Source organism: Ictalurus furcatus, chromosome 4, assembly GCF_023375685.1.
Source record: "Ictalurus furcatus strain D&B chromosome 4, Billie_1.0, whole genome shotgun sequence".
Classification (NCBI taxonomy): Eukaryota; Metazoa; Chordata; class Actinopteri; order Siluriformes; family Ictaluridae; genus Ictalurus; species Ictalurus furcatus.
In genome coordinates, this window is record NC_071258.1 from 36301162 (window position 1) to 36316161 (window position 15000).

Here is a 15000-nt window from a genome sequence, read left to right on the forward strand (position 1 = left end):
ACACACACACAGACACACACACACACACAGACAGACACACACACAGACACACACACAGACACACACACACAGACACACACACAGACACACACACAGACACACAGACACACACACAGACACACACACAGACACACACACAGACACACACACACACAGACACACACACAGACACACACACAGACACACACACACAGACACACACACACAGACACACACACACAGACACACACACAGACACACACACACACAGACACACAGACAGACACACACAGACACACACAGACACACAGACAGACACACACACACAGACACACACACACACACACACACAGACACACACACAGACACAGACACACACAGACACACACAGACACACAGACAGACACACACAGACAGACACACACACACACACACACACAGACACACACACAGACACAGACACACACAGACACACACACACACACACACACACACACACACACACACACACACACACACACACAGAGACACAATAGGGCTCCACCTCGAAATAGCAGACAGCTGCTCTGTGATGCAACAGAGTAATTAGGATTTTTATCTCATGGCAACGTCGAACACAGCGCAAATTAATGTCAGAGACTGAAACCACCTCCATCACTTTATCTAATCTCTCTCTCCGACACACACATGCGCACACACGCGCACTACTGCTATTATCTGAAGTTAGAAGAAGAACGGCTGAGAAGGACTCCTCCTTCCCTCGGAACTTCAAAACCCCACCCCGATAACCCCGATAACCCCAACCCCCACCCCGATAACCCCAATACCCCACCCGATAACCCCAACCCCCACCCCGATAACCCCAATACCCCACCCGATAACCCCAACCCCCACCCCGATAACCCCAATACCCCACCCGATAACCCCAACCCCCACCCCGATAACCCCAATACCCCACCCGATAACCCCAACCCCCACCCCGATAACCCCAATACCCCACCCGATAACCCCAACCCCCACCCCGATAACCCCAACCCCCACCCCGATAACCCCAATACCCCACCCGATAACCCCAACCCCCACCCCGATAACCCCAATACCCCACCCCGATAACCCCAACCCCCACCCCGATAACCCCAATACCCCACCCGATAACCCCGATAACCCCAACCCCCACCCCGATAACCCCAATACCCCACCCGATAACCGCAACCCCCACCCCGATAACCCCAATACCCCACCCGATAACCCCAACCCCCACCCCGATAACCCCAATACCCCACCCGATAACCCCAACCCCCACCCCGATAACCCCAATACCCCACCCGATAACCCCAATACCCCACCCGATAACCCCAACCCCCACCCGATAACCCCAATACCCCACCCGATAACCCCAACCCCCACCCCGATAACCCCAACCCCCACCCCGATAACCCCAATACCCCACCCGATAACCCCAACCCCCACCCCGATAACCCCAACCCCCACCCCGATAACCCCAATACCCCACCCCGATAACCCCAACCCCCACCCCGATAACCCCAATACCCCACCCGATAACCCCAACCCCCACCCCGATAACCCCAATACCCCACCCCGATAACCCCAACCCCCACCCCGATAACCCCAATACCCCACCCGATAACCCCAACCCCCACCCCGATAACCCCAATACCCCACCCGATAACCGCAACCCCCACCCCGATAACCCCAATACCCCCACCCCGATAACCCCAATACCCCACCCCGATAACCCCAATACCCCACCCGATAACCCCAATACCCCACCCCGATAACCCCAATACCCCACCCCGATAACTCCAATACCCCACCCCGATAATCCCAATACCCCCACCCCGATAACCCCAACCCCCACCCCGATAACCCCAATACCCCACCCGATAACTCCAATACCCCCACCCCGATAACCCCAATACCCCCACCCCCGATAACTCCAATACCCCCACCCCGATAACCCCAACCCCCACCCCGATAACTCCAATACCCCACCCCGATAACCCCAACCCCCACCCCGATAACTCCAATACCCCACCCGATAACTCCAATACCCCCACCCCGATAACTCCAATACCCCACCCCGATAACCCCAACCCCCACCCGATAACCCCAACCCCCACCCGATAACTCCAATACCCCACCCCGATAACCCCAATACCCCACCCCGATAACTCCAATACCCCCACCCCTGATAACCCCAATACCCCCACCCCGATAACCCCAATACCCCACCCCGATAACCCCAATACCCCACCCCGATAACTCCAATACCCCCACCCCTGATAACCCCAATACCCCACCCCGATAACTCCAATACCCCCACCCCGATAACCCCAATACCCCACCCCGATAACCCCAATACCCCACCCCGATAACCCCAATACCCCACCCCGATAACCCCAATACCCCCACCCCTGATAACTCCAATGGTCCAACCCCGATAGCCCCAATGGCCCAAACCATACAACTATAACCCCAGTGACCCAAACCCCTCAGTGACCCCTCTTAAACACAACCACAACACAAATGTGAACACCATTCATCAAATACAGACATGCAAAATTTGAGAACTGCAGTGTGTGTGTGTGTGTGTGTGTGTGTGTGTGTGTGTGTGTGTGTGTGTGAGAATGAGGAAGGCTAGAACATAAAGGATAATCTTCATACTGATAGGGATCAGAAAGTTCCTGTGTGTTCCTGTGTGTATGTGTACACCCCATTTCCTCCTGCACCTATCAGTCATGTTGACAGAGGGACTGAGAGCAGCGGGTGCCGTTAGGAGACAGGTGGAGTGTGTGTGTGTGTGTGTGTGTGTGTGTGTGTGTGTGTGTGTGTGTGTGTGTGTGGGAACTGAACACTGATGTGACATCACTGTCCCCACACCGAAGAACATCTCCCTGGCAACGCAGTGTACACGCAGTGCAGAAAGACGGCACGTTCCTCCTGAAACACCAAAGTCCTCCGAGACACATTTCTCTCACACACACACACACACACACACACACACACACACACACACACCATTATATTTTACACACTAGTCCTAAATTGATAAAAATTGGGAATATGGTGGTGTTTTTTGGTGGTTTTTTGTATCTTTAGCTGTACTGAAATGCAGCTTGTTTATTATTTACTTATTTATCACATAAACGTGACACACTGATGACTGATGCGCATTTCTCAGTGTAAGTGTCAACGTTGCTATGGAAACAGCATCATGCCACAGCGAGGATGCCAAACTTTATTACTTTGCTCCATAATTTCATTATGTGCCGCAGTCACACACACACACACACACACACACACACACACACACACACACACACACACACACACACACACAAAAGAAATGGGAGACAGATGGACAGCTGCTCACTGAGCATCACTACACAATACATGACACTACTCAACACTCCTCAATACCACACAACACTATACAACACTACACTGTTAGCATGGTGCTGCTTTTTTCAGCACGAAGCCGCTAATATCTGATTAGCTCCAATTCAGCACTTCCAGGACACGACTGGAGTTTAAACCACATGCTGAGAACACAGCACCAACAGCTGGGATTCGCTCAGATGACTGAAAACTGAGCAGATGATCATTATATTTTATTTATGGTGGACACACACACACACACACACGTTTATGAAGTACTGGTCATTAATAAGCTACACAGATTTGTAGCAATCACGCCCGAGATCAGAAGATGACGATGTGGTAGCCAGAAACTTTGAGCTACAGAACATGTGTGCTAAGCTGGCCAACTAGCTAACATGAGTGATAGACAGGCAGTGGTTGTCATGGCAACACCTGGTAATTATATTCTGACAGGTTTGAGATGCTGTTAATTAAATAAGTGAGAGAATGAGGATGCAAATCTAGACACTGATGTGATCCAGGTTACTAGCGGTTAGCCAACCGGCTAGTTAAGTTAGCTGATGTTAGAGATCAGGTGGGAGAGCGGGTTGTCCACTAATCGCAGGGTTGGCGGTTCGATATCACAGATATTAGCCTGTTAGGGATGGCACAAGGATACAGGGGGTGTGTCCAAATTTGCATATTCATGTGTATTCATGTGCATATCCTGGTGTTTTAAATGAGGTGGAGATGTAGAGATGATCACTTGTAAGAAATCGAGTGATACTTTAAACAGTTTTTCATCTCTCTGACCTTTGACCCATCCACGCTGATGATGCGATAGCTGTTGCGAGTGCTGTCATAAAAGTAGGACACGGTGACGGCTTGTTTACTGGCAGGAACCCAGTTCTTCTTGGTGCTGGGATCGATCTGGAAGACATGAGCTCGAGTGGTGAAGATCGGCTGCTCCCTGAAACAGAGACAGAGAAAGGGTTAATACTGTGGGTGTGCCCCAAACCACACGCCTTATTCACTACATAGTGCACATAAACAGCACACCCACTGTGGGCGTGTCCCAAACCGCACGCCCTATTCACTACATAGTGCACATAAACAGCACACCCACTGTGTGCGTGTCCCAAACCGCACGCCCTATTCACTACATAGTGCACATAAACAGCACACCCACTGTGGGCGTGTCCCAAACCGCACGCCCTATTCACTACATAGTGCACATAAACAGCACACCCACTGTGGGCGTGTCCCAAACCGCACGCCCTATTCACTACATAGTGCACATAAACAGCACACCCACTGTGTGCGTGTCCCAAACCGCACGCCCTATTCACTACATAGTGCACATAAACAGCACACCCACTGTGGGCGTGTCCCAAACCGCACGCCCTATTCACTACATAGTGCACATAAACAGCACACCCACTGTGTGCGTGTCCCAAACCGCACGCCCTATTCACTACATAGTGCACATAAACAGCACACCCACTGTGGGCGTGTCCCAAACCGCACGCCCTATTCACTACATAGTGCACATAAACAGCACACCCACTGTGTGCGTGTCCCAAACCGCACGCCCTATTCACTACATAGTGCACATAAACAGCACACCCACTGTGTGCGTGTCCCAAACCGCACGCCCTATTCACTACATAGTGCACATTAACACTCATCAGTCCACTGTGGTTTTAACAGGGTTAGAAAGTGTCAGAAGTGTGCACCACATAGTGAACAAGTCTTGCTTTGAGAAAGTTTCCTCCCCGTCCCGTTCCTCTCGGCTTTCTGCTCTAAATGTCTGTGTGTGAATGAAATAAAAGAAGAAGAAACACACACCAAGCTGAAACTAGATAATGAAATTCCTGAAATTCTTTTTAAGTGTAAAAATGTGGTTGTACCAGTTCCTAAATCAAAAGAATGAGCACGTCATAGTGGAGAACCACACAGCAGGTAGAACCCGCATGCCGATCAGTTATAAACACGAAACTGCGGATGTTTCGGTCAAATTATCTTTAAAATATAATTGTTCAGTGTTGAGGTTAACTGTGTGAACTTGGTGGTGTATTACTGCAGTGTGTCTTACATAATCCACTATATTACACACAGACACACACACAGACACACACACACTATAAGCAAGTTACAGTTATGTGTTGGAGGCAGACTGGGCGGAGCCTCCATCTGTCAACCAGTCTTTAAATAGATGCGTGCACACACACACACACACACACACACACACACACACACACACACACACTCTAACCCCCCTAAAAGAGTGTTTGTGTGTGTGTGTCGGGGGGGGGGGGTTAATCGCTATCTGCAGATTCTAAAGAGGCCCCAGGCATGACTCTGACACACTGCAGGAGAATCAATCAGCCATCAATACACATACACTCACGTTTGGAAGCACTTCTCCCCGCCCCTAACCATAAATTGACCATAAACCCCACCCCCAACTCTAACCCTAGACCTTTACCTCTAACCCTAGAACCTCCCCTAATTCTGACCATTAAAACCCTAAGTGACTCTAGAACCCATGTTTCTGACCCAGGACCCATAACTGACATTTGTACGCTCCAAACTATGACCCCAAGTCTGGCCTTAGAACCCCCAAAACCTGAACCTAACCCTAGACCACCTGACTATCACCCTAGAAGTCTAACACTAACTCTACACCCTCTGACCTATACTGTGAACCTTAAAACTCACTAAACCTGACCAGAAAACCCCCATCTCTGACTCTAGAATGGATCCCTGACCCAAAACCCATTACTTCAAGTTGGACCTCAGACACCGTAACTCTGACATTAGAGCCCCCAAAAACTTAACCTAAGGCTAGACCCCCGTCTTTGACACAAGAACCCCAATGCTGTTCCTAAACCCATCTTAGCCTAAACATGCTCTTCACACAGACTCCAACTCCCCCAAAACACTGACCTACAAACCACCCCCCCAACACTGGCCTACAACCCCCCCAAAACACTGACCTACAAAATGCCCCCCCAACACTGACCTACAAACCACACCCCCAACACTGACCTACAAACCACACACCCCCCAACACTGACCTACAAACCACACACCCCCCAACACTGACCTACAAACCACACTCCCCCAACACTGGCCTACAAACCACACTCCCCCAACACTGACCTACAAACCACCCCGCCAACACTGACCTACAAACCACCCCCCAACACTGACCTACAAACCCCCCCAACACTGACCTACAAACCACACACCCCCCAACACTGACCTACAAACCACACTCCCCCAACACTGACCTACAAACCCCCCCAACACTGACCTACAAACCCCCAACACTGATCTACAAACCCCCCCAACACTGATCTACAAACCCCCCCGCAACACTGACCTACAAACCACACACCCCCCAACACTGACCTACAAACCACACACCCCCCAACACTGACCTACCAACCACACACCCCCCAACACTGACCTACAAACCCCCCCCAACACTGACCTACAAACCCCCCCCCAACACTGACCTACAAACCCCCCCAACACTGACCTACAAACCCCCCAACACTGACCTACAAACCACACACCCCCCAACACTGACCTACCAACCACACACCCCCCAACACTGACCTACCAACCACACACCCCCCAACACTGACCTACCAACCACCCCCCAACACTGACCTACAAACCCCCCCAACACTGACCTACAAACCCCCCCCAACACTGACCTACAAACCACCCCCCCAACACTGACCTACAAACCACCCCCCCAACACTGACCTACAAACCACCCCCCCAACACTGACCTACACCCCCCCCAACACTGACCTACACCCCCCCCAACACTGACCTACAACCCCCCCAACACTGACCTACAAACCACCCCCCAACACTGACCTACCAACCACACCCCAACACTGATCTACCAACCACACCCCCCCAACACTGATCTACAAACCACACCCCCCCAACACTGACCTACCAACCACTCCCCCCCAACACTGACCTACCAACCACTCCCCCCCAACACTGACCTACAACCCCCCCAACACTGACCTACAAACCACCCCCCAACACTGACCTACCAACCACACCCCCCCAACACTGATCTACCAACCACACCCCCCCAACACTGATCTACAAACCACACCCCCCCAACACTGACCTACCAACCACTCCCCCCCAACACTGACCTACAACCCCCCCCAACACTGACCTACAACCCCCCCCAACACTGACCTACCAACCACACCCCAACACTGATCTACAAACCACACCCCCCCAACACTGACCTACAAACCACCCCCCCAACACTGACCTACAACCCCCCCAACACTGACCTACACCCCCCCAACACTGACCTACAACCCCCCCAACACTGACCTACAAACCACCCCCCAACACTGACCTACCAACCACACCCCAACACTGATCTACCAACCACACCCCCCCAACACTGATCTACAAACCACACCCCCCCAACACTGACCTACCAACCACTCCCCCCAACACTGACCTACCAACCACTCCCCCCCAACACTGACCTACAACCCCCCCAACACTGACCTACAAACCACCCCCCAACACTGACCTACCAACCACACCCCCCCAACACTGATCTACCAACCACACCCCCCCAACACTGATCTACAAACCACACCCCCCCAACACTGACCTACCAACCACTCCCCCCCAACACTGACCTACAACCCCCCCCAACACTGACCTACAACCCCCCCCAACACTGACCTACCAACCACACCCCAACACTGATCTACAAACCACACCCCCCCAACACTGACCTACAAACCACTTCCCCCCCCAACACTGACCTACAAACCACTTCCCCCCCCAACACTGACCTTACACCCTTAACTTCCTCATGTCATCTCAGGAAGTTTTTCCTCACCATCGTCACCTCTGGCTTGCTCATTAGGATAAATTCAAAATTTCTATTTGGATTTTTGTAAAGTTGCTTTGTGACTCTAACCCCAACCCCAACCCTGACCCCAACCCCAACCCCGACCCCGACCCCAAATCTGACCCCGACCCCGACCCTGACCCCAACCCCGACCCCGACCCTGACCCCAACCCCGACCCCGACCATAAGTCCACTGACTGACCTCTGACCCCATGTCCACTGACTGACCTCTGACCCATAACCTGAATCTTAGAATGCCTTAAATCTGATCATGAAGCCCCTAAATCTGACTCTAAATCTCCCATTTCAGTTCGACCCTTGACCCCTAACTTGGAGCACTCTGATCTTTAAAACAGTCAGAATCTGATGAAGACACCGGGAACACACCCGGAGCACACCCGGAGCACACCCTGATTCTATACAGTGTTTGTATGTGGATTACAGGGTGATTTAGTCACACACTTTGTGGTGTATGTACAGTTTATCTATGCATTGTTTGGTAGTGTTTGTGGTATAGATGTGTGCATGTGTGTGTGTGTGTGCACGTGTGTGTGTGTGACAGAAAGAGAGAGAGAAAGAGAGAGAGAGTTTCAGTGTACTGTTGCATAAGTCTCGACTCCTCCAACTGGTTTGTTAGCTCTGACGTGTCAGACCAGTTTTATTCTTTCTGACTCACACACACACACACACACACACACACACACACACACACACACACACACATATATATATACACACATATACACACACACATATACACACACACATATACACACACACATATACACACACATATACACACACATATACACACACATATACACACACATATACACACACATTCGTCTATGCTTGTTCACAGTTTGGCAATGTAGGCCATTTCTAGGGCTGTGACCTCGAACACAACAAACACACACACCCTGAAACTGTAAAGTCTGAGCCAGGAATGAAATGTCTTCAGCACTGAGTGTAGTCACTGAGCTGAGACGTGTCCTGTGTGTACCGCTACGCTGACGCTACAAGGCTAATTCTGCTAACTGTTAATAGAAGTGTGTAGCCTCCGGTTTAGCATGGTACGCTAAATACACGTGTGTGTGCGTGTGTGTCATCCCACAGTGGCGTCTCCTCACTCGGCTACATGTTTCGAACAGATTTGCTGATGTGTTTTCGGAGCGTGTATGATACACTTATCTATAAACGTACAAAAGGACAGGCGCATCGGACTCAGGTAGGGGGTGTGGCCTAAAGTCTGAAGGTCACAGCAGCTATCGAATCAATTCAAATTAAATTTTTAATACACATTCTGTTACTGGGAAACAATTTATTTGAGAAATGTGTGTGTGTGTGTGTGTGTGTGTGTGTGTGTGTGTGTGTGTAAACAATGCTAAACTGGCAGCTATAAGCTTTAATTATTTGTTAGCAACATTAGCATCAGAGCGCAAAACTAAAGTAACCTCAGCTGATGGAGTGCAGCGTGGTTAAAGAGACGTTCTGGACATTGTATTCTTGGCCAAACCGCTTCTTTACCTCGAACAGAGAAAAACTCCGTTTTAAATTAACGTGTGGTCAAATAAACATCTATTACACAAGTAATGACACACACCAGCTGTTCCAGTAACACGCTGAGTAACGGGGTGGAGTGCCGGAGTTACCGTCACCACCCTGAGTCCTCTAACAGCACGTCCCCGTGTTTTATTCCTCTTACACCACAGCAGCTCACCCCATCACACCTTCCTCCTGTTCTTCACCTCAATACTCCACAACTACAGCGTCAGACCTTTCTCCATTTATACTACAACTCAGTTTACATTATAGCAGCTATAAACACTCCTTCCCCCATCACACCTTCCTCCTGTTCTTCACCTCAATACTCCACAACTACAGCGTCAGACCTTTCTCCATTTATACTACAACTCGGTTTACATTATAGCAGCTATAAACACTCCTTCCCTCACCTTCTCTCTCTCTATTCTCTCTCTCTCTATTCTCTCTATTCTCTCTCTCTTGCTCTCTATTCTCTCTCTCTCTATTCTCTCTCTCTCTATTCTCTCTATTCTCTCTCTCTTGCTCTCTATTCTCTCTCTCTCTATTCTCTCTCTCTCTATTCTCTCTATTCTCTCTCTCTTGCTCTCTATTCTCTCTCTCTCTCTAGTCTCTCTCTCTCTCTAGTCTCTCTCTCTCTCTAGTCTCTCTCTCTATTCTCTCTCTCTATTCTCTCTCTCTTTATTCTCTCCTGAAGTTAATAAAACAGAAAAGTCACAGCTTGTCATGTTACTGAGAAACTGCAAGGCGTAAACTCAGAGGTTTCCCTCTGACGGTTACACAGCGCTGACACTGGAGACTAATTCCATAACTGATACATAAACATCTCCTTACAGAAAACTCCACCACATGAACAATTTTAAACCGGTTTATGTGGAGCGTGCGCTGTACACGTCCCTGTGAATGAGCTGTTGCTATAGTGACCGTAACGCATTAGAACCCGCACGTGATCATGAATATAAACCTGCGCTACTGTCAGAGCCGCTGTTATAGACAACTAATCACCACCTCCTGACCAATCACAGTCCAGAACTCAGCAGCGCCGTGGGATTAACACTGATCAATAAAATCCGATTGGTCTGAGTTTAATCAGACTGTGTTAAGTGCTATGCCGAGTCTGATCAGAGCAGGGTGAAGGTGTTCAGTATAATAAAAGCTGGTGTCGGATTAAGCGATGTTAAGTGAAATAAAGGTTAAGACCTGTGTGAAATAAAATAAAAGCCTCTATAGTGTTAAGTCTTACATGAAGAAGGTCCAAGTGCCATGTGGAGTGCCGCAATGTTCGCATGAATGTGTTGACTGTAATAAAAGCTGGTTAGGTCGTATTAACAGTCTTCAAACACCTCTCGCTGTGTGCAGAATGTAATGTAGATAACGTTAAGTCTAACCGTGTTAAACGGTACGCGGCGTCTGAGAGCTGCACGAGTGTGTTGACCGTAGAAGTTGGTTAGATGGTGTTACGTGAAATAAAGGTCTACTGAAAGCGATCAGAAGCTGTGTGAAGTGAAATAGAAGCCAATACATAAACACCGGCAGTACAGCAGGAACGTGTTAATACGAGCAGTTGGAACGTGTTAAACGTCGCTAGGCGGAGCGGCGGAGCGGCGCATCTCGCAATCAGTTACGTGTTAAGTCTAATAAAAACAGGTCTAGTGGAATGCCGAGCCAGCCAAGAGGTGTTAAGTGTATTAAAAGCCTAGCCATGCAGGTCGGACTGTGTTGAGTCCCGCGCTGACGACTAGAACAGCGGTGTGTGTGTTAATTACATTAAGAGTTGACTGGACTGTTGAGTGTGATAAAAGCAGGTGCAGCTGTGTTAAGCGTCAGGGTGAGCTCAGTAAAGGAAGTAGGAAGGTGTTTAAAGTGTCCCGCGTGTTAAAGTGTTCAGAAGCCCAGTCAGTCTGATTCAACACAACGTACTAAAACAAACATCTGGACTGAGTAAAGCGTAGCAGACGTTTGTACAGAGCTTCTGTAACTGGTGTTCAGTGTGCTCACTTTCCAACAGAGATTACGGTGAGTCTAATAAAGGTAGGTCGAGTGTGTTAAGTGCCGTGCTGAGTGTGTAGGAGTGTGTAGGAGTGTGTTAATTATATTAAAAGTTGGTTAGACGGAGTGTTAAGTGAATTAAACATGTAATAATAGCAGGTTAGTTTAAATCTGCAGTGTTCAGTGTGTTAAATTCCAGTCTAATTAAAGCAAGTCGGAGTGTTAAGTGCCAGGCTGAGAACAGCAGCTGGAGAGAGAGAGAGAGTGTGTGTGTGTGTGTGTGTGTGTGTGTACTCACCCCATGGCCGTGGTTCCGCGTAGGAAAACTGAACACTATGAGTGTGTAGTGTGTAGTGTGTGTGTGTGAGAGAGTGTATAAGTGTGTGTGTGTGTGTGTGTGTGTGTGTGTTAGATCCACACCGACTCCATTTCAGGCCCCGAGACTGAAACGCGATCGTTATGAACCGAAACTCTTTCTGATCCTCACACCGCGCCAGTGTGTGTGTGTGTGTGTATTACTCGGATCAAACTCCAGGTACACACACACACACACACACACTCACTCACTCACTCATGCACACTCTGCAGCGCGGACTGTCTGTGAGAAACACACACACACAGTAATCGAAATCGCATGAAATATTAAAATTAGTCTGAAATCCGGTTTAATGTAAACGCAGCGCGCGCACGGAATCAGGTCCGAGTGTGGGCGCGCGCGTCGGGTCTTAAAAATGTGCAACAGCAGCGACACGGAGCGGATCCACCTGCTCTCTCTCTCTCTCTCACACACACTCTCTCTCTCTCAAATACACACTCTCATACATACACTCTCTCTCTCTCTCTCTCTCTCACACACACACACACACACTCACTCTCTCTCTCTCTCTCTCTCACACACACACACTCACTCACTCACTCTCTCTCACACACACACACACACACACTCACTCTCTCTCTCTCTCTCTCTCTCTCACACACACACACTCACTCTCTCTCTCTCTCTCTCTCACACACACACACACACACACACACACACTTATATATATATATATATATGACATTTTATTATAATTATGATAAATCATAATCTTCATGTCCGAAACCCGGGAGTTTAACGTATGAACGGTGGAAAGTGGTGTGTGTGTGTGTGTGTGTGTGTGTGTGTGTGTGTGTGTGTGAAATAAATAAATATGAAATAAAAATAAACGAAGGTCCGAAAACATGCACGCGCGTTTTAAATGGAAATGAATTTAACATTTTTTTTGTACTTACATGAGTCTGAATTTGTTTCCTTTTCTCCACACTTGTAGGTGAAATGTTTAAACAAAAAAATAAAATAAAATATTAATAATTAAAAAGGAAAATAAACTTGGCTCGTGTCTCGTGAGTCTGGAGTCGCGCGCACTGCAGTCGCACCGGTAATGGAATTGAATGGAATTGAATGGAATTCCTCCTTTGAGCTGGACTGGACGGTCAGATCGAAGCCTCACGCTGTCCTCACTCGCACCGACATGGCTCCTGTGGAACTTGGAGAATCGTTCAGGAGGAACGCGGACAGAAACGCGCTGAAGGCTTTGGGCTTTTTCTTATGAGGGAAACATGAGAGGGCGGAACAAAACTCCGGGCGGAACCTTTGTAGCGGACGAGTGGCGGAGCGAAATAAAGGGTGCACGCGTGCGTCTTTATTGTCCGGGCGGAAAAGCTGAAGAAGCTCGCTGTGTTTAATTTTTATCCGATAAAACAAATAAGACGCAGTAAAGAATTTTCACGTCTTTTCTTTATTAAACAAAAGTGTTTGATCTAGGTAAGTGTATTAAGAGTTTCATTTAATAAAAGCCTTAGCTACGTCACTAGCCGAGCTAGCATTAGCCGTGTTTAATTACCCTTAATAATAATAATAATAATAATAATAATAATAATAATAATAATAATATCAATGATGGCGTTTAATTGTGTTTAGTGTTTGAGTTTTTACTGGTGTTTAATGGTATTTGATGGTGTGTGATGGTGTTTGGCGGTTTGTAATTGTGCTTGAGGGTATTTGGTGGTGTCTGGTGGATTTGAATGGTGTTTGATATTTGGTGTCTGGTATGTTTTAGTGTTTAATGGAGTTTAATGGTGTTTTAGTAATGATTCATGGTGTTTGGTGTTTAGTTTTATTTAACGGTATATGATGGTGTGGGATTGTGTTTGATGCCAATTGTTTTAGTGCTTGATGGTGTTTGAAATCATGTAATGGTCTTTTATTAAAGCGTAATGGTATTTGATGGTGTTTGAAATCATGTAATGGTGTTTTATTAAAGTGTAATGGCATTTGATGGTGTTTGAAATCATGTAATGTGTTTTATTAAAGCGTAATGGCATTTGATGGTGTTTTGGTGTCCTTTTGATGGTGTACTTGGCATTCAGTGGTGGGTTTTGGAGTTTAACAGTGTTTATTAGCACTTAATTGTGTTTAATGGTGCTTGATGGTGTTTAATGCTGTTTAATGCTGTTTAATGCTGTTTATTGGTGTTTATTGGTGTTTACTGGTGTGTGTATGTTTTCCAGCAGCATGACTGAAGCTCAGGAGTACGAGGAACAGTTTGCGCACCGCTTCTCGGCACAGGATGAAGAGTTTCAGCGGTATTTACAGCAGCCTGCGGTGCAGCCGCCTGTAGTGGAGGCGTGGAGGAGCAGAGACGCTCGGTATAAACTCTAACACTGATCATTAACCCTCATGTGTTCGTGTTTTAAAAAAAGATATACAGCTAGGTGAATTCTCCTGGTGTTGCACTGGAAGAGCAGTGTTTAGTTGAGTTTTTCCCTTCAGTTTTGGTATTAAAGAGATCACTCTCTTGTCTGGCTACGCTGCAGTACAGCAGTGCAGGTGAATGGAGTGGGAGTGACTCGGGTTCTCACGAGCTCTGTGGTGTTCTTTAGTTTCCAGGACAGCAGACCTCACCGTGGCGGTGGCGGCTGGGGTCAGAGGTCACAGGATCGGCGATACAGAGGTCACCAGAACTCATATAATCAGAGACGACATTACGATCGCTACTGAGAGTCGGGCAGGAGGTGACGTGTGTGTGTGTGTGTGTGTGTGTGATAGTCAAAATATTTCAGTGTGTTTATTACATCAGCTCTTTATTGGTGATGTAAATTACAGTCTCATTTAAATATTTGCTTCAAAAGAGCTCATAAAATTTTTT

At 48.1% G+C, this 15000-nt stretch overlaps 2 protein-coding genes across 3 annotated transcripts in view; one reads left to right on the plus strand and one right to left on the minus strand.

The window, feature by feature from the left end:
* The window catches only part of homer2 (homer scaffold protein 2), a 21694-nt gene extending 8295 nt beyond the window's left edge, over positions 1–13399 (minus strand). Inside the window, exons 1-2 of one of the 2 annotated variants that reach the window (XM_053623822.1) lie at positions 13085–13399; positions 4174–4330 (exon numbers count right to left, since the gene is read on the minus strand). In XM_053623822.1, the coding sequence (XP_053479797.1) occupies positions 4174–4330; positions 13085–13086 (159 nt within the window). In that variant the 5' untranslated portion in view covers positions 13087–13399. Of the gene's footprint in view, positions 1–4173; positions 4331–12110; positions 12423–13084 lie in introns of those variants that run through there. The other variant, XM_053623821.1, reaches the window with a different exon arrangement.
* Positions 13400–14365: 966 nt separating this feature from the next.
* Positions 14366–15000, plus strand: part of LOC128607149 (RNA guanine-N7 methyltransferase activating subunit-like) — a 1884-nt gene continuing 1249 nt past the window's right edge. The window contains exons 1-2 of the mRNA XM_053623823.1: positions 14366–14500; positions 14735–15000. The exon at positions 14735–15000 is cut by the window's right edge and continues 1249 nt beyond it. Of these exons, the coding sequence (XP_053479798.1) occupies positions 14367–14500; positions 14735–14852 (252 nt within the window). The 5' untranslated portion in view covers position 14366 and the 3' untranslated portion in view covers positions 14853–15000. The remainder of the gene's footprint in view (positions 14501–14734) is intronic.